This window comes from Salvelinus alpinus, chromosome 12 (genome assembly GCF_045679555.1).
Source record: "Salvelinus alpinus chromosome 12, SLU_Salpinus.1, whole genome shotgun sequence".
Taxonomy (NCBI): Eukaryota; Metazoa; Chordata; class Actinopteri; order Salmoniformes; family Salmonidae; genus Salvelinus; species Salvelinus alpinus.
Window position 1 is genome coordinate 52,534,602 of NC_092097.1, and position 20,681 is coordinate 52,555,282.

General features: G+C 41.0%; 1 protein-coding gene across 2 annotated transcripts; it reads left to right on the forward strand.

Annotated features, from left to right (window-relative positions):
• Positions 1–4,469: 4,469 nt before the first annotated feature.
• On the forward strand, positions 4,470–9,321 carry LOC139536350 (deoxyribonuclease gamma-like). 2 transcript variants are annotated; one of them, XM_071336815.1, is made up of 10 exons: positions 4,470–4,575; positions 6,525–6,613; positions 6,755–6,843; positions 6,947–7,033; positions 7,176–7,288; positions 7,465–7,577; positions 7,792–7,949; positions 8,156–8,252; positions 8,433–8,499; positions 8,707–9,321. In XM_071336815.1, the coding sequence occupies exons 2-10, from the start codon at positions 6,533–6,535 to the stop codon at positions 8,724–8,726; spliced, it is 825 nt and encodes a 274-aa protein (XP_071192916.1). In that variant the 5' UTR covers positions 4,470–4,575; positions 6,525–6,532; the 3' UTR covers positions 8,727–9,321. The 2 variants fall into 2 exon arrangements, with proteins under 2 accessions (XP_071192916.1, XP_071192915.1); XM_071336814.1 differs by having other exon boundaries at positions 4,478–4,575; positions 6,528–6,613.
• Positions 9,322–20,681: the final 11,360 nt, after the last annotated feature.

Below are 20,681 nucleotides of genomic sequence, written 5' to 3' on the forward strand. Positions count from 1 at the left end.
CTGTGCATATCACTCTACACACACCTGTGCATATCACTCTACACACACCTGCACATATCACTCTACACACACCTGCACATATCACTCTACACACACCTGCACATATCACTCTACACACACCTGTACATAGCACTCTACACACACCTGCACATATCACTCTACACACACCTGTACATATCACTCTACACACACCTGTACATATCACTCTACACACACCTGTACATATCACTCTACACACACCTGCACATATCACTCTACACACACCTGCACATATCACTCTACACAAACCTGTACATATCACTCTACACACACCTGTACATATCACTCTACACACACCTGCACATATCACTCTACACACACATTCAAAATCTGCAACAACATCATTTTTTACAAATTATACTGTATTTTCAGATAATGAGATTGAGAAATAATAGCCTATACATGGGGACACAGACAAGAGGACAGAGGTGATGGAACTGAAAAGAGGAAACCTTCTCCTCCTCCAACCAGAGAAGCTACATTTAGAGATACAGGTGTTGAAGATGCAGAACCATGTACATGGACAAGAGGACAGAGGGGTTGTGTGAAGAGGTGATGGAACTGAAGACAGGAAACCTTCTCCTCCTCCAACCAGAGAAGCTACATTTAGCGATACAGGTGCTGAAGATGCAGAACCATGTACATGGACAAGAGGACAGAGGGGTTGTGTGAAGAGGTGATGGAACTGAAGACAGGAAACCTTCTCCTCCTCCAACCAGAGAAGCTACATTTAGCGATACAGGTGCTGAAGATGCAGATGGCCAAGCTTGGAAAAGTTACATTGAACTGTGATTAAGTCTTACCAGAATACTAGTCATATTAGTACTCTATGTCATGTTTATGTTTTAAAAGGTACTGATATTTTTGAGAAGAGACTTTTGAAGAGACATTGCCCCATTTTTATGAGATGCTTCCTACCTTTTCCAAATAAAATATTGTTCATTGTGAATCTTGCCTGGTTGTCATTCATCCTTTCCTGAAAATGCACAGGGGCACAAAAGAACCAGACTTTTCCCATATCTGATATAAGTGGAGGCTGTTGAGGGGAGGATGGCTCATAATAATGACTCATAGTAATCAAATCAAATCAAACTTTATTTTTTCACAAGCGCCGAATACAACATCTGTAGACCTTACCGTGAAATGCTTACTTACAAGCCCTTAACCAACAGTGCAGTTCTAGAAAGAGTTAGGAAAATATTGAACAAATAAACTAAAGTAAAAAAGTAACACAATAAAATAACAATAACGAGGCTATATACAGGGGGTACCGGTACCGAGTCAATGTGCAGGGGTACAGGTTAGTCGAGGTAACTTGTACATGTAGGTAAGGGTGAAGTGACTATGCATAGATAATAAACAGCAAGTAGCAGCAGTGTACAAAAATGGAGGGGGGGTGTCATTGTAAATAATCCGGTGGCCATTTGATTAATTGTTCAGCAGTCTTATGGCTTGGGGGTAGAAGCTGTTCAGGAGCTGGAATGGAATGGCATCAAACCCATGGAAACCATAGAAACCATGGAAACCATACAAATCATGTGTTTGATGTATTTTATACCATTCTACTCATTCCGCTCCAGCCATTCCCATGAGCCTGTCCTCCCCAATTAGGGTGCCACCAACCTCCTGTGTCTGACATACAGAAAGCAGAACACTAGCCTTGCAGACTGTCTAACCTCAAAAAGGAAGGAAGCCTCAAAACAGGGTTACTTCCTGTGCAGCCAGTCGTTACTTCCTGTGAAAACAAATCAGCCGCAGCTTTTTCTCACACGAAGAACATAAACATTAAATATTATACAAACGTTTCTCATGTTAACTTTTTCTATGCTTTTGGCTGTTTGGTACAAAATATGATTTTATTTTTTTTTTTAAATGATATGACATTAACAAAGAAGATGATTGACTAAAGTTAATTGATAACAGTTGTCTTAAATTCTCAATTTAGTCGATATTATAACTGTTTCTTTATTCCAAGTTGGTAGCGTGTTATGGTGATATTCCCAGGATCCGAAAGATGCTCTGGTGCCTTTGTAAAATGTATTTTGTATTATTGAAAATTAAAACATTCAATCTACCTGCAGTGAAGCCGTTCAACATTTACATTACATTCAGTCATCTAACCTTCTCCCGTCCAGAGCGACCCACTGGAGCAATCTGGGTCAACCGCCCCGCCCAAGGGCATGTCGACAAATCTCCCACCAAGTCAAAACAGGGACCCGAACAGGCAACCTATCGGCCACCGGCCCAAGCTCTCAACCGCCAGGCTACCAACCATCCAAGACCCCCACAGTCACTGAGAGCTGCCCCTCAACCATCCGAGCCCCACCACAAAATACATAATAAAAATAAATAAATAAAACTATGAGTAGCTCTGAAGGCTTTGTAAATCTGGTGATGGTGGTATCCAGGGTGTATCTTGATCTCTTGATAGCTGGGTGGGGTATCTGGTGCTGGTGGTATCCAGGATGTATCTTGATCTCTTGATAGCTGGGTGGGGTATCTGGTGCTGGTGGTAACCAGGATGTATCTTGATCTCTTGATAGCTGGGTGGGGTATCTGGTGCTGGTGGTATCCAGGATGTATCTTGATCTCTTGATAGCTAGGTGGGGTATCTGGTGCTGGTGGTAACCAGGATGTATCTTGATCTCTTGATAGCTGGGTGGGGTATCTGGTGCTGGTGGTATCCAGGATGTATCTTGATCTCTTGATAGCTGGGTGGGGTATCTGGTGCCGGTGGTATCCAGGATGTATCTTGATCTCTTGATAGCTGGGTGGGGTATCTGGTGCTGGTGGTAACCAGGATGTATCTTGATCTCTTGATAGCTGGGTGGGTAGCTTAAGTTTTTTTTTTTTTGTGAACAATTGTTTACTTTTCTATTAACTCAAAGAAGTGGTTAATGTCATACAATTTTTCAGAAATTTGAGGTCTGGGCTTTGACTAGGCCATTCCAAGACATTTAAATGTTTCCCCTTAAACCACTCGAGTGTTGCTTTAACAGTATGCTTTGGGTCATTGTCCTGCTGGAAGGTGAACCTCCGTCCCAGTCTCAAATCTCTGGAAGACTGAAACAGGTTTCCTTAAGAATTTCCCTGTATTTAGCGCCATCCATCATTCCTTCAATTCTGACCAGTTTCCCAGTCCCTGCCGATGAAAAACATCCCCACAGCATGATGCTGCCACCACCATGATTCACTGTGGGTGGGGATGCTGTTCTCAGGGTGATGAGAGGTATTGGGTTTGCGCCAGACATATCGTTTTTCTTGATGGCCAAAAAAGCTACATTTTTGTCTCATCTGACCAGAGAACCTTCATCCATATGTTTGGGGAGTCTCCCACATGCCTTTTGGTGAACACCAAACGTGTTTGCTTATTTTTTTCTTTAAGCAATGGCTTTTTTCTGGCCACTCTTCCGTAAAGCCCAGCTCTGTGGAGGGTACGACATAAAGTGGTCCTATGGACAGATACTCCAATCTTCGCTGTGGAGCTTTGCAGCTCCTTCAGGGTTATCTTTGGTCTCTTTGTTGCCTCTCTGATTAATGCCCTCCTTGCCTGGTCCGTGAGTTTTGGTGGGCAGCCCTCTCTTGGCAGGTTTGTTGTAGTGCTATATATTCTTTCCATTTTTTAATAATGGATATTATGGTGCTCCGTGGGATGTTCAGTGTTTTGGATATTTTTTATAACCCAACCCTGATCTGTACTTCGGCACAACTTTGTCCCTGACCTGTTTGAAGAGCTCCTTGGTCTTCATGGTGCCACTTGCTTGGTGGCAGCCCTTGCTTAGTGGTGTTGCAGACTCTGGGGCCTTTCAGAACAGGTGTATATATACTGAGATCATGTGACAGATCATGTGACACTTAGATTGCACACAGGTGGACTTTATTTAATTAATTATGTGACTTCTGGAGGTAATTGGTTGCACCAGATCTTATTTAGGGGCTTCATAGCAAAGGGGGTGAATACATATGCACGCACCACTTTTCCGTTATTTATTTTTTCGAATTTTATGAAACAAATTATTTAACTAATTTGGACTATTTTGTATATGTCCATTACATGAAATCCAAATAAAAATTTATTTAAATTACAGGTTGTAATGCAACAAAACAGGAAAAACGCCAAGGGGGATGAATACTTTTGCAAGGCACTGTACATACAGAAATACATTGCTACTGTATCTATAGATAGTGCGTAGTCCAAACCCTCTTAAACCAGTGTAGGAGTGTTTCTAATGAATATTTCTTCAATATCCTCCTTTTAAGAGAAGACTAATATACTGTAGTTGCAGGTGATCTGTGAGAAAAGTGTGTGGGCAGGATGTTGATGTTTTGGTTATCCTGTACTGACTGGTTCAACTGGGGCCAGTCAATAGGTCCTCCCATCCAACCAGAGGCTTGGCTTGGCTCACACACACGTTTCAGCCAATCAAGTGACAGGTGCTCGGTATAAGAAGGACAAGCCCCTGTCAGAGAGTTACAGTTGTTCATTGCTAAACAAGATACTGCACCACAACATCATAGAGCCTATCATCCCTTCAGGTAAGTGAAGTCCAACTGGAATTTACAGATATGAGATATTCCTTCATTTGTATGCAGACTCCAGCACAAACTATTTTAAATACTTGGAATATTTTCAATGATTTTCTTGTTTTGCTTTAATTCATTGAGAACTTGATGATTAGTTGACAAGTTGAATCAGGTGATCTTCTCCAGGGCTACAACACAAATGCAAAATGTTGGGGTAGTGGAGGACTGGAGTTGGGAAACACTGTTGGGGGTACTGGAGGACTGGAGTTGGGAACCACTGTTCTAAGCCTTCTGTTATTATCGTGCTATTAGGATTTGGAAGTATTTGAACTGATGGTAAAATATATAATTTGTTTTTGCAAGTTTGTCAGTGAAAGAAATCAGATAGAACATTCCTGTAAGCCCCTTCCCACACAATATACCACAGGTAATGTCTGAGCATGTTGGAGCTTGTCAACAGAGATCATGTTACATCCTTTTACAACTCTAGTGGTTTAATTTGCCTGAAATATGCTGGATTGTTTTTGCATGCTACCTACATGACATTGAATTCATAATTCTGTTCCAGCCAGTCATCCAGAACTACTGTTCTGTGAGAAGAAATCCTGTTTATTGCACAACAAAGAGAAGTTAGAATCAGTCACACGCTGTTGCTACAGTAACCTACTCCTAGTCCGTAGGCTGAGTCACTGTAGGACTAAAGTGACTAAATGTATTTTTTTATCTGTGCTGCTTGGTGGAATTCCTCACAACTAGGAATTTCACATCTGGTGAGGAACTAAACATCTGGAGTGACTGAGCCTATAGCTCTGAAGACTTTGCTGAAAGTACTGTATGGAAATGCTGCTTTTGCCAGGTCTCCCTCAAAAATACATTCTCATCTAATAGCACTTCCTGGTTAAATAAAGGATACATTTAAATAATGGTACAACTGCTGGCTCACAGTTGTATTACTGTATTAGAGTTGTAACCACAGACTGTGGAACTTTGATGTCGTGTTCCATAGGGAAATAGCCCTCCATTCTGTTGTCAGTAGATCAACTCATCTTGAAGAATTTGAATTTGAACTCCTCAGCTCCAGTTTATCCAGCTCCATCCTACCTTGATCAACTGGTTTCACCTCCACCCAACCAGGAGTGACCGCTGATATGACAAGTACTCTGGATATCAAACAGAGGACCTTTAACCTAACACAATGAAGGGATATTTTAGCTTAATCCCCTGATATAAATAATTAATTTTTAGAAGGAGACTCAGGTCCAAATGAGATTTCAGTATTAAATGTACAATGTAATGACCGTCATATTACATAGTTTGTAAACTACTATTATGTTCTCTAGCAGATTCACGTATAGCGCTGTAATAGTCATGTTTATCACACCATGAGGAGATCTTCTGCCATTGAAGATAATGGAGGGTTGTTATGGATCTCACAGGGCCACAGAACAAGGTGCATGACTGCCCTCTTCAAAAGAATTCTATTTACAGGGACCTTCTCTACAGAATAAAGGGCTCTAAAATGGTTCTTTGTTGGGTGAAAAGGTTCTGGAACTATAAAGGGTTCTACAGGGTCAAGCCGAAGAACCCTTTTCTAAAGGTTCTAAATAAGTGTACTAAGAGACATGCTTTCCAACCCTTTCACTAAAATAGTTTCATCATGTGCCCATGCCAATATAAACACTACCTTTGCATCAGGAATTTTAACAAGAATCTAGCCAGATGGACTGAGTATATCGTAATGTATGTCCTGATGCATGTTTTCCTTGTGTTGAGTCATTTATGAGACATTGCTGTTGTGCATTATCATAAAACCCACACAGAGGGCAATAAACACATGTAGACTATTAAACTTGTTTTGGTTTAGGTAATTACATCCTTTCTCTGGAATCGTTGCTTGTTTGATCAACTAGCAGTTCATTATAGTTTTACATGGATTGGATTCTATTTTTCTATTTTTCCAGCAGCAGTCATGAAGGTTGCATCTTTCAACATCCAGAAATTTGGGAATCGTAAGCTATCAAACCCAAACACACTTGCTACCCTTGTGAAGGTACAGTTATATGATTGTATTCGTGATCTTATAATTCCCTCAGAGAAACATTTGGCAAGCTATCCTCAAAACAAGGATGTTATCCTACATATAAACAGATAGACTAATGTACTTTTTCTCCTTTTCCTTTCGTCCTATCAGATTGTTTCTCGCTATGACATCATAGTGATTCTGGAGGTGGTGGATGCGAGAGGCACTTCAGTGAAAAAGTTCCTGGAGGAATTAAATAAGTCAGTCAAGTGATTTCCCTCATGTGACGCTATAAAATATACAACTGGGGAAACTCCTGGCCCTACATGATAAGTATCACTCATTACAGGTGTGTCATTACAGGGCCAATAAGAAGCATAAATACACTCTGCAAATCAGCACTCGTCTGGGAAGAGACAGATACAAGGAGCAGTTTATGTTTCTGTACAGGTACAATTCAAACCCATGGTCAACTTCACCCTCATTAACCTCTATCTGATGCCATTCCTTTTTTTCATTGTGATCTGATGAAAAATATATACATAATGCAGGACTAATGCTATTAAACGTGTTGTATTGTTTTTTCTGAAAGGGCTGATTTGGTGGACTTGGTTGGCTCCTGGCAATATGAGGACAACCAGGCTGGAGATGTGGACGCCTTCGCCAGGGAGCCTTACATTCTCCGCTTCAAATGTCTCAACACTGGTAAGGGGCACAGGAGTGCTAGAATTAAGCATGAATTAAGCATATGGCATTTGATTTAGCAAATAATATGAACGTGAATGGCAAACAGACAGACAGCTGGATATTGCAGCGGAGAATAACAGCACATTCATAATTAGCTGTAATATATATTTCTCATCTCTTCCTGTGTTTCTCAGTGCTAGAGGACTTGGTACTGATTCCAGTGCACACCAAGCCTGATGACTCAGTGAAGGAGCTAGATGAGCTTTATGATGTCTTCCTGGAAGTGACAAAGAAATGGAAGACTGATGTAAGCTCTGAGCTAAGCCATTGACAGAGCTTAACACCTCCCTTGGGTTTAGAAAGTTCACTTGTCACCAAACTGTATATATGAGCCTTTGACAAGTAAAATACAAAACCAGCCACATGGTGATTTCAAGATAACTATGTATGCTCTCCTAAAAACAGTGTCCTTTTTCTGGATGAAAAGTAACTTTGTTGTTGAATGTTTCTCTCTGTACCAGAACGTTATGATCCTAGGTGACTTCAATGCAGACGGTTCCTACCTTTCTAAAAAGGGCATGAAAGCTATCCGTATCCGCAGTGACGAAAAATTCCACTGGCTGATTAAAGATGACGTGGATACCACAGCAAACACAGGCAACGATAACACTTATGACAGGTGGCACACTGTGATTTGTGAAATTCATTAATGAACGCCTCATGTACAAAACAGATAATCACCTATGGAGTTAATTTTACATTTCTTTGGTATTGTTGAAAGGTGGTTAAAATGTCATAAGAGCTGTCATAAGAGCTATTATAAAACTAATTTACTTGTGTGTAATAGGGAATGACTGCTGACTTCCTTTTCTGATCAACATCTAGGATTGTGATCTACGGGGATGACATGGTTGACGCCATCGTGCCAAACTCTGCCAAACCATTCAACTTCCAGATTGCATATGGGCTTTCTGAAGAAGATGTAAGTATGCAGGTTACAGACTAATTCCATCCTGGTAGATGGTTTGATTACAATATTATAAGTAGATGAAATGAACATGCTAGTAGCCTACATTGTGACAACCTGTCCTAGAAATACAGTACATGTCAAAGTTGAGCCCTCTGGCTCATGTGTCAACATCTAACTACTATGCTTTATTAGGCCCTGAAGGTGAGCGACCATTACCCTGTGGAGGTAGAGCTGAAACGAAAAACACCAACAGAACAGAGTAAGCAGCATCTTTATTCTGAATCTCCCAAACTTTCCTCTTAAAGAAAATTGTCAAAACGGGGTAAAGACATAAAAACTAAACAGCATCATCTTTACAGACAAATCATTCCACACACACATTCACATATCACTTCATACACAGATGCACATATCACCCGACACAGAAAAATAATTGTAGATATAACAAAACAAATCTGATTTTCAGGCTCTGCGACTGGGAAATAGAACCCTGTAACATGGACAGGAGGACAGAGGAAGTGAGTGAAGAGGTGATGGAGCTGGAGAAGAAGCCTTATCCAACCAGAGAAGCTGAATTTAGAAATACTGGTGCTGAAGATTCGGATGGTCAAGCTTAGGAAAAGTTACATTGATCTGTGATTAAATCTGACCAAAATACTAGTCATATTAGTACTGTATATCATACATACACTGATGTGTATCTTGACAGAATCTCAAATAAAGATGATGGAGGGAAAATCCTGCAGTAGTTACAATACTTTATTATTTACAAGACCACACTGGAAATTATAATTCAAAAATTGGTTGAGACAATGCCAAGAGTGTGCAAAGCTGTCATCAAGGCAAAGGGTGGCTACTTTGAATAATCTAAAAGCCTAAATATATTTTGATTTGTTTAACACTTTTTTGGTTACTACATGATTCCATGTGTTATTTCATAGTTTTGATGTCTTCACTATTATTTTACAATGTAGAAAATAGTAAAAATAAAGAAAAACCCTTGAATGAGTAGGTGTGTCCAAACTTTTGACTAGTGCTGTATACAGTATATATGTATATTAAATCGGGTGTATTTGAAATATTTTCATTGTTTTGATAGTTCCTTACTCATGATGGTTAATTTGTGTAAACCTATTTAATATTATTCCAGCGGCCCTGGCCAGAAATAAAAAGATGTAACTCTTGTAAAATTGGTCTTCCGTTTTGAACGGTTTGGGCTACAGATGAGCGGTTTTCTGCATTGTTATTTTTAATTTTAACATTTAATTTAACCTTTATTTAACTAGGCAAGTCAGTTTAAAATGACAGCCTACCACAAGGCAAAAGGCCTCCTGCGGGGACGGGGGCTGGGATTAAAAATACAAATAAAATATAAATATAGGACAAAACACACATCACGACAAGAGAGACAACACAACACTACATAAAGAGAGACCTAAGACAACAACATAGCAAGGCAGCAACACATGACAACACAGCATGTTAGCAACACAACATGACAACAACACAACATGGTAGCAGTACAAAAACATGGTACAAACATTCTTGGGCACAGACAACAGCACAAAGGGTAAAAAGGTAGAGACAACCACAGACACAAAGCCATGCTCCGTTTGTTTCTATGGTAGAGGCTGTGTTATAGGTCAGACCAGAGGCATATATTAAGAAATAAATGACTTTCGAAGCCTAATCAGACTTGCCTGTGGTGATGGTTGTCACAGACAAAGTAAAATGATAAATGACTTTGCTGGTGATGCGTGCACATCGAATGATACAACAGCCTGAGCACACTGGACTGGAAACGGTGATACAGATGTAACCATGTGCCCTTTGACGTTTCATCTGACCGCCACTAGTGCTTCCAAGTCGAAATTCCATGTTCATTCCAAAGGTCACAGTGAGTGTTCACAACAATGATCAAGATTAGGAATAGTTTCGTGGCACACCTGAGAGTTCCACAGGGCCCCTATTTATTTTGGCCCCTCACCAGGGCAAGTTCCAACATGTCATGACCAGGATGGCATTCCATGCAATTAAAAACAATAAACGTCTTGACATGCTATGTCATCAAACTCTAAAACATGTGGTTATTTTGTATTGTTAGAGTGAGTTTTGTTGTAATGTTAGTGTCGGGAAAAATCTAGGCTTATCCTGACGTTTACCGTCTATACACTCTAGTACATAGCAGACCTTTGAGCGTCTAGAGATATCAACTCTGACAGGGTAGCTGGGGTAGAGGGCTGCGTTTCTACAGGATGCCTGCGGGACCTGCTGGTCGGGTCAGAGGTCGGCAGTTTTCATGTTGCGGTTGGGAACTGTTGTGAAAACAGACAACTTCGGGAGATAAATATTTTTGTTGTCCTACAGATTATTTGGAGACGTTCGACTTTCTGTTTTTGTATGCGTCAGCCTAGACCTACCTATTGTATTATAATCACTTATTTGTCGCATTATTCACACCCTTAGAATTCGCTGCTTCAAATTAAGTAGCCTACAGTGGTGTAAATCACTTAAATTACTTTACAGTGGTGTAAATCACTTAATAGTACTTTCAATTTTTTTTACTTAAGTCGTTTTTTGGAGGTATCTGTACTTTACTTTACTATTTATATTTTTGACAACTTTTATTTTTACTTCACTACATTCCTAAAGAACATTATGTACATTTTACTCCATACATTTTCCCTGACACCAAAAAGTACTCATTACATTTAAATTTACAGCAGAACATAAAAATGTTCTAATTCCCACACTTATTATCAAGAGAACATTTGTAATGTGGAAGCTGGGAGCCGGGAAGCAAGTACAGGTGGTGAGTTTAATAATAAACGGTACATGGACCGATACAAGCGTAGTATACAGAGAAGAAACACATAGTCAATACTGCCTGGGGAATGGAACTAAGGAGGTGACAGATATAGGGGAGGTAATGAGAGTTAGTTGACTCAGAGTTGAAGGAAACTCTGGGTTTTTGGTTTTCACAAAACCAGTTCAGCTTAACTCCGAGTCAGTTACTATGGCAACGTACTCCGTGAAGCTAACCTGCTGGCTGGCAGGTTTTCTTCAACTAACCCTGAGTTTCTCCTCCTCTTTAGCTGAAGCCTGCAGGCTGAAGGACGTGTCAGACATGGCGTGTCCTTTTCTTGAAGAGACAGTTGATATTAAAGCACAAATACGCCGCAGAAATCTCAGTCGGGAAGAGAGTGATCAGACCCCGCTTGGATGTTTCATCATTCCCTGATGATTATCTGTTTGAGCGTTTCCGTTTTTCTGCACAATCGATCATTCATCTGAACAATATTCTCAGCCCTCATATCGTTCATATGACACATCGTGGACATGCTCTCAGTTCGGGAACAAATTCTTTGTGTTGCATTTCGGTTTTTTGCCAACGGGAGTTTTCTATATAACATCGGTGACGCTGAGCATATTTCCAAGGCAACCGTCTGTCGGGCTGTCAGAAATGTGACTCTTGCACCGAAATGTTTACTGTACACTTTTGTGGTGTGCCCAAGTCACAGACCCACACGACCCATCAAAGAAGAATTCCACAGAACTGCAGGTACCAGTCTAAGCAGTCATTTATTTATTTAGTATGAAGCTTTGAGACTTGAAGCAGGCTCTACCAGACAGATTACACCATCAGTAACTGGTAGAAGGCTCTACCAGACAGATTACACCATCAGTAACTGGTAGACGGCCCCACCAGACAGATTACACCATCAGTAACTGGTAGACGGCCCCACCAGACAGATTACACCATCAGTAATTGGTAGACGGCCCCACCAGACAGATTACACCATCAGTAACTGGTAGACGGCCCCACCAGACAGATTACACCATCAGTAACTGGTAGAAGGCTCCACCAGACAGATTACACCATCAGTAACTGGTAGGCGGCCCCACCAGACAGATTACACCATCAGTAACTGGTAGAAGGCCCCACCAGACAGATTACACCATCAATAACTGGTAGATGGCCCCACCAGACAGATTACACCATCAGTAACTGGTAGACGGCCCCACCAGACAGATTACACCATCAGTAACTGGTAGAAGGCTCCACCAGACAGATTACACCATCAGTAACTGGTAGGCGGCCCCACCAGACAGATTACACCATCAGTAACTGGTAGAAGGCTCCACCAGACAGATTACACAATCAGTAACTGGTGGCGGCCCCACCAGACAGACTACACCATAGAGGTAACACTGGGTCACTGAGGTAACACTGGGTCACTGAGATAACACTGGGTCACTGAGGTAACACTGGGTCACTGAGAGAGCACTGGGTCACTGAGGTAACACTGGGTCACTGAGATAACACTGAGTCACTGAGGTAACACTGGGTCACTGAGGTAACACTGGGTCACTGAGATAACACTGGGTCACTGAGGTAACACTGGGTCACTGAGAGAGCACTGGGTCACTGAGGTAACACTGGGTCACTGAGATAACACTGAGTCACTGAGGTAACACTGGGTCACTGAGGTAACACTGGGTCACTGAGGTAACACTGGCAAAAGGATGAATGTACATATATCATTCATTTGAATAACTAACCTCTTATGTAGGCCCTTGTGTCCTGGATGGGTGGTTGGGTCAGATGAGCTTCCTCCAGAGATGCCTTCAGCAATAGGTCGCCCACTGTTGTGACTGAGGGGCCATCTCTTCAGCCTCTGTGAGTTGTGGTGGACCCCCATCTGTTTAGACTGAGGGGCCATCTCTTCAGCCTCTGTGAGTTGTGGTGGACCCCCACCTGTTTTAACTGAGGGGCCATCTCTTCAGCCTCTGTGAGTTGTGGTGGACCCCCATCTGTTTAGACTGAGGGCCATCTCTTCAGCCTCTGTGAGTTGTGGTGGACCCCCATCTGTTTAGACTGAGGGGCCATCTCTTCAGCCTCTGTGAGTTGTGGTGGACCCCCACCTGTTTTGACTGAGGGCCATCTCTTCAGCCTCTGTGAGTTGTGGTGGACCCCCATCTGTTTAGACTGAGGGCCATCTCTTCAGCCTCTGTGAGTGGTGGTGGACCCCCACCTGTTTTTAGGCCCTCAGCCTTTTTTCTATTGGTTAATAATGGAGGTCAAATGTAAACATGTCCAGTAAGCACAACATTTGGAGACTTGTATGTATAAAGGCATTTAGGTATTACTTTCAAATAGACAATATTAAATACTGGCAGTGTTGGGAGGGCTGAAAATGTTACTTTTTTTGCTTATTAAATTTCACTAACTACTTAAATATATCACATGTTGACAGTAGCCACTGAATGCTGTTTAATTAGGTAGGGTAGGCTAAACAACATCACAATTGCTTGTAATGAAATGATACCTTACCTGTTTGAAGTATATTTTTATATATTTCATCTTCAGTTGCTGCCAAGTACGTTTTGTGCCTGTTGGGTTGCACCTGCATAAATATACTCACGCATTGAATCGGTCAGCAATTTTCTGCCACGCCAGCTCACGTTCTTTTGCTGCTGCTACTGTATTGCTTTTTTTCTTAAATATAGACTCATATTCTGCGTACGCATTCATTCATATTTCTAACTGCACTGGGGAGAAGTAGGAGGTTCGAGCCCTTTTTTCTCCTGTTGCCATGATGAATCATGTTATCTGCGTTCCATTGATGAGAGCTTTTTATCTCCTCATGCACGTGCTTTACTCGGGGTTAACTTAACTCAGAGTTGATTTAACTCATTGTTATCACCTGTTCTGAAACCCGAAAACTCAGAGTTTGACAGCTCAGAGTTAGTCAACCCAGAGTTCAGGTTTAAACTCAGAGTTTGTTAACACCTGCTTTATGAAACAGGGCCCTGGTCATCCCTACTGCCTCTGATCTGGCTGACTCACTTACATGCTTTGTTTGTAAATTATGTCTGGGTGTTGGAGTGTGCCCCTGGCTATCTGTACATAAAAAAAAATGAAAATCTGGTTTGCTTAATATAAGGAATTTGAAATGATGAATACTTTCACTTTTACTTTTGATACTTAAGTATATTTAAAACCAAATACGTAAGTGTATTTTAGCTGTCAAGAGATGTCCCATATATTTAATACTTGTGAGCCTGAGCTTAATTTTAGTCTTTATTCACCTTTAAATTCATCTCCCTTTGCTCTTTGTAAGAGCTGAGTCAGGTTGTGGACATGGTCCTGCCACTGCTTCTTGCATTGTGACACCACAGCCGTGATGTCATCAGCTATGACACTTATTCCTGTCAGTCCCTGAAGTGCATCTCGTTGCCTTCGTTGATATTCCTCTGCAGCTGGTTTCACTCCAAACGGTAACCATGTCCACTGGTATCTCCCCTTGGGGGTCCAAAATGTGGTGAAGTAACTGCTTACCTACCAGTATCCATTTTTTTGCATCCAAAACTGAAAAGATTTTCGCTTTTGCCAGGCTTGTCGGTATCTCCTCAATGGTAGACATTTGGTAATGTGCCCTACATAGGGCTTTGTTCTGGGCTCTTAGATTCGTAAGGACAGATTTCCACCGGTCTAATGTCCATTGCTTCTGTTTCTTGGCCCAAGCAAGTCTCTTCTTATTATGGTTGTCCTTTAGTAGTGTTTTCTTTGCAGTAATTCGACCACGAATGCTTGATTCACGCAGTCTCCTCTGAACAGTTGATGTTGAGATGTGTCTGTTACTTGAACTCCGTGAAGCATTTATTTGGGCTGCAATTTTTGAGGCTGGTAACTTTAATGAACTTATGGTTTTTGCGACTGCACTTGAAGAAACATTCAAAGTTCTTGACATTTTCTGGATTGACTGACCTTCATGTCTTAAAGTAATGATTGACTTTCATTTCTCTTTGCTTATTTGAGCTGTTCTTGCCATAATATGGACTTGGTCTTTTACCAAATAAGGCCATCTTCTGTATGCCACCCCTACCTTGTCACAACACAACTGATTGTCTCAAACGCATTAAGAAGGAAAGAAATTCCACAAATGAACTTTTAACAAGGCACACCTGTTAATTGAAATGCATTCCAGGTGACTACCTTGTGAAGCTGGTTGAGAGAATGCCAAGGTTGTGCAAAGCTGTCATCAAGGAAAAGGGTGGCTACATTGAAGAATCTCAAATAAAAAATATATTTTGATTTGTTTAACACTTTTTTGGTCACTATTATTATACGATGTAGAAAATATGAAAAATAAAGAAAAACTCTTGAATGAGTAGGTGTGTCCTAACTTTTGACTAGTACTGTATCTACCTCAATTACCTCGTACCCCTGCACATCGACTTGATACTGCTACTCCCTGTATATAGCCATGTTATTTCTACTCCCTGTATATAGCCATGTTATTTTCTACTCCCTGTATATAGCCATGTTATTTTCTACTCCCTATATATAGCCATGTTATTTTCTACTCCCTATATATAGCCATGTTATTTCTACTCCCTAATTATAGCCATGTTATTTTCTACTCCCTATATATAGCCATGTTATTTTCTACTCCCTATATATAGCCATGTTATTTTCTACTCCCTATATATAGCCATGTTATTTCTACTCCCTATATATAGCCATGTTATTTTCTACTCCCTATATATAGCCATGTTATTTTCTACTCCCTATATATAGCCATGTTATTTCTACTCCCTATATATAGCCATGTTATTTTCTACTCCCTATATATAGCCATGTTATTTTCTACATTTACATTACATTTAAGTCATTTAGCAGACGCTCTTATCCAGAGCGACTTCTACTCCCTATATATAGCCATGTTATTTTCTACTCCCTATATATAGCCATGTTATTTTCTACTCCCTATATATAGCCATGTTATTTTCTACTCCCTATATATAGCCATGTTATTTTCTACTCCCTATATATAGCCATGTTATTTTCTACTCCCTATATATAGCCATGTTATTTTCTACTCCCTGTATATAGCCATGTTATTTTCTACGCCCTGTATATAGCCATGTTATTTTCTACTCCCTGTATATAGCCATGTTATTTTCTACTCCCTGTATATAGCCATGTTATTTTCTACTCCCTATATATAGCCATGTTATTTTCTACTCCCTGTATATAGCCATGTTATTTTCTACTCCCTATATATAGCCATGTTATTTTCTACTCCCTGTATATAGCCATGTTATTTTCTACTCCCTGTATATAGCCATGTTATTTTCTACTCCCTGTATATAGCCATGTTATTTTCTACTCCCTGTATATAGCCATGTTATTTTCTACTCCCTATATATAGCCATGTTATTTTCTACTCCCTATATATAGCCATGTTATTTTCTACTCCCTGTATATAGCCATGTTATTTTCTACTCCCTATATATAGCCATGTTATTTCTACTTGTTATTTTTAATCTTTATTCATTGTGTCACTATTTCTATTTCATATCTCATCTTTAACTCTGCATTGTTGGAAATGGACCCGTAAGTAAGCATTTCACTGTTAGTCTAAACCTGTTGTCTACGAAGCATGTGACAAATACAATTAGATTTTAATTTGATATGATATACCACAAACCCCTGAGGTGCCTTATTGCTATTATAAACAGGTTACTAACGTAAATAGAACAGTAAACAAGTATTTTTGTGTAATACCTGTGGTATATTGTCTCAGCCTATCAGCATCCAGGGCTCGAGCTACCCGGTTAATAAAACGTATATATCCTCCAAGAGAAAGCTAAGCCACTTCCAGATGTTGTTGTGGGGGATCTCAGAGATAAGTGTGTGGCCAGGAATGTTGTGGTGTGCAATGAAGACTGGTGTGTTGATGTTATGGTTATCCTGTACTGACTGGTTCAGCTGGGGCCAGTCTATAGGGCCTCCCAACCAACCAGGGGCTTGGCTTACACACAAGTTTCAGCCAATCGGGTGATCTCTATAAGAAGGCCAAGCTCCAGAAAGTTACAGTTGTTCATTGATAAACAAGATACCACATTTTGTACTGCACCACAACATCGTAAATCATCCCTTCAGGTAATTGAAGTCGAATTGGAATTTACCTATATCAGGTATTCCTTCATTTGTATGCAGAATCCATCACAAGCTATTTTAAATACTATGTTTTTCTTGACTATTGTTTTGCTTTGCAATAAAGGGCTAGGGAATGGTGACATGTTGGAAATGTAGCCAACTCTACGGAGATCATTTTCTCTAAACCAGTGTTTACCAACTCCAGTCTTCCAGTAGCCCCAACAGTGTTTACCAACTCCAGTCTTCCAGTAGCCCCAACAGTGTTTACCAACTCCAGTCTTCCAGTAGCCCCAACAGCACACCTTTTTGTTGTAGTCCAGTACAAACATAGCTGATTTAATTCATTGAGAACTTGATGATTAGTTGACAAGTTGAATCAGGTGATCTTGTCCAGGGCTACAATACAAATGCACACTGTTGGGGTACTGGAGGACTGGAGTTGGGAAACACTGTTGGGGGTACTGGAGGACTGGAGTTGGGAAACACTGTTGGGGGTACTGGAGGACTGGAGTTGGGAAACACTGTTGGGGGGACTGGAGGACTGGAGTTGGGAACCACTGTTGGGGGTACTGGAGGACTGGAGTTGGGAACCACTGTTGGGGGGACTGGAGGACTGGAGTTGGGAAACACTGTTGGGGGCACTGGAGGACTGGAGTTGGGAACCACAGTGTCTGGGGGACTGGAGGACTGGAGTTGGGAAACACTGTTGGGGGTACTGGAGGACTGGAGTTGGGAACCACTGTTGGGGGTACTGGAGGACTGGAGTTGGGAAACACTGTTCTAAGCCTTCTGTTATTATCGTGCTATTAGGATTTGGAAGTATTTGAATTTATGGTAAAATATATAATTTGTTTTTGCAAGTTTGTCAGTGAAAGAAACCAGATAGAACATTATTGTAAGCCCCTTCCCACACAATATACCCCAGGTAATGTCTGAGCATGTTGGAGCTTGTCAACAGAGATCATGTTACATCCTTTTACAACTCTAGTGGTTTAATTTGCCTGAAATATGCTGGCTCACAGTTGTATTACTGTATTAGAGTTGCAACCACAGACTGTGGAGCTGTGATGTTGGAATTTGAACTCCTCAGCTCCAGTTTATCCAGCTCCATCCTACCTTGATCAACTGGTTTCACCTCCACCCAACCGTGAGAGACCGTTGATATGACAAGGTCCAAATTAGATTAATGTGTTTTGCGCTGTAATGGTCATGTTTTTTCACACCATGATGAGATCTTCTTTCCTCTGGAATCCTTGGTTGTTCGATCAACTAGTAGTTCATGATAGTTTTACGGACTGTTGTTATCCTTGAGAAGGTACAGTTATATGATTGTTTGTATTCCTGATCTTATACGCTGAACAAAAATATAAACGCAACATGCAACAATTTCAACAATTTTACTGAGTTACAGTTCATATAAGGAAATCAGTCAACTGAAATAAATGCCTTAGGCCCTAATCTATGGATTTCACATGACTAGGAATACAGATATCCATCTGTTGGTCACAGATACCTTTAAAATAAAAGGTAGGGTGTGGATCAGAAAATCAGCCAGTATCTGGTGTGACCACCATTTGCCTCATGCAGCGCGACACATCTCCTTCGCATAGAGTTGATCAGGCTGTTGATTGTGGCCACTGGAATGTTGTCCCACTCCTCTTCAATGGCTGTGCGAAGTCGATATATATTGGCGGGAATTTGAACGCTGTCGTACACGTCGATGCAGAGCATCCCAAACATGCTCAATGGGTGACATGTCTGGTGAGTATGCAGGCCATGGATGAAGTGGGACATTTACAGCTTCCAGGAATTGTGTAGAGATCCTTGCGACATGGGGCTGTGCATTATCACGCTGAAACATGAGGTGATGGCGGCGGATGAATGGCACGACAATGGGCCTCAGGATCTCGTCACGATATCTCTGTGCATTCAAATTGCCATGACGTTGGAGGCGGCTTATGGTAGAGAAATGAACATTAAATTCTCTGGCAACAGCTCTGGTGTACATTCCTGCAGACAGCATGCCAATTGTACGCTCCCTCAAAACTTCAGACATCTGTGCTATCGTGTTGTGTGACAATCTGCACATTTTAGAGTGACCATTTATTGTACACAGCACAAGGTGCACCTGTGTAATGATCATGCTGTTTAATCAGCTTCTTGATGTGCCACACCTGTCAGGTGGATGGATTATCTTAGGAAAGGAGAAATGCTCACTAACAGGGATGTAAACAAATTTGTGCACAACATTTGAGAGAAATACGCTTTTAATGTGTATAGGACATTAATTAATGGTATCTTTTATTTCAGCTCATGAAACATGGGGACCAACACTTTACATGTTGGGTTTACATGTTTGTTCAGTGTTATTCCCTCAGAGAAACATTTGGCAAACTATCCTCAAAACAAGGATGTTATCCCACATATACACAGATATACTAATGTACTTTTGTACTTTTTCTCCTTTCGTCCTATCAGATTGTGTCTCGCTATGACATCATAGTGATTCTGGAGGTGGTGGATGCGAGAGGTACTTCAGTGAAAAAGTTCCTGGAGGAATTAAATAAGTCAGTCAAGTGATTTCCCTCATGTGACGCTATAAAATATACAACTGGGGAAACTTCTGGCCCTACATGATAAGTATCACTCATTACAGGTGTGTCATTACAGTGCTAATAAGAAGCAACAATACACTCTGCAAATCAGCTCTCGTCTGTTCGCCAGGGAGCCTTACATTCTCTGCTTTAAAATGTCTCAACACTGGTAAGGGGAAACCGGAGCGCTATAATTAAGATCCATCCAAATGCAATTTGATTTAGCAAATAACAAAGATGTGGACTCGAGTCACGTTACTTGGACTGGAGTACTACTCTAGTCGCAAAATGTTGTACTTGAGATATTACTTGGCAAAAATAAAAAACACTTGACACTCGACTTCGATTTGAGCGTTTATGACTTGTGACTCAACTTGGTCTTGAGCTGTATGACTCGAGAGACTCGATTTGTCATCTCGCGCACAATGTAGGCCGATCTGTCCTTTATTTCGAAGAGGTGCAGGTTCTGTTATGTGTCTTGGCAAATCAGATTCACAGAAATCACAAATTGTGCAGGCCCGGCACAAAGCATGTAATCTAGCAAAGCGTGCGCCGCTCTCCACTTTCCTCCGGCTTTTATTTAACAAACGTGATAACATATCACTCCCGACAGACACAAGTAGGGAACTCTTCACAGAAATGTTGCAGCAGCCTACACCTACACCTGTGACTGTGTTACTTTGTACTTACAGTTGCATAGGCCTACACGATGCAGACCTGCATAAAGCAAGCTCTTCCCAGTGAGTTCTATTATCCAATTACAATGGTTGTCTGTGTGTCTATGTAAAGGAAACCCCCTGTTAGTCTAGGTTTAATATAATTCATATGAACAAGTACAAGGTTGCTGCTGTTTGACAAAGTTCTCATTCTCCCTAGGGCCATGCATTTTTACAGAAT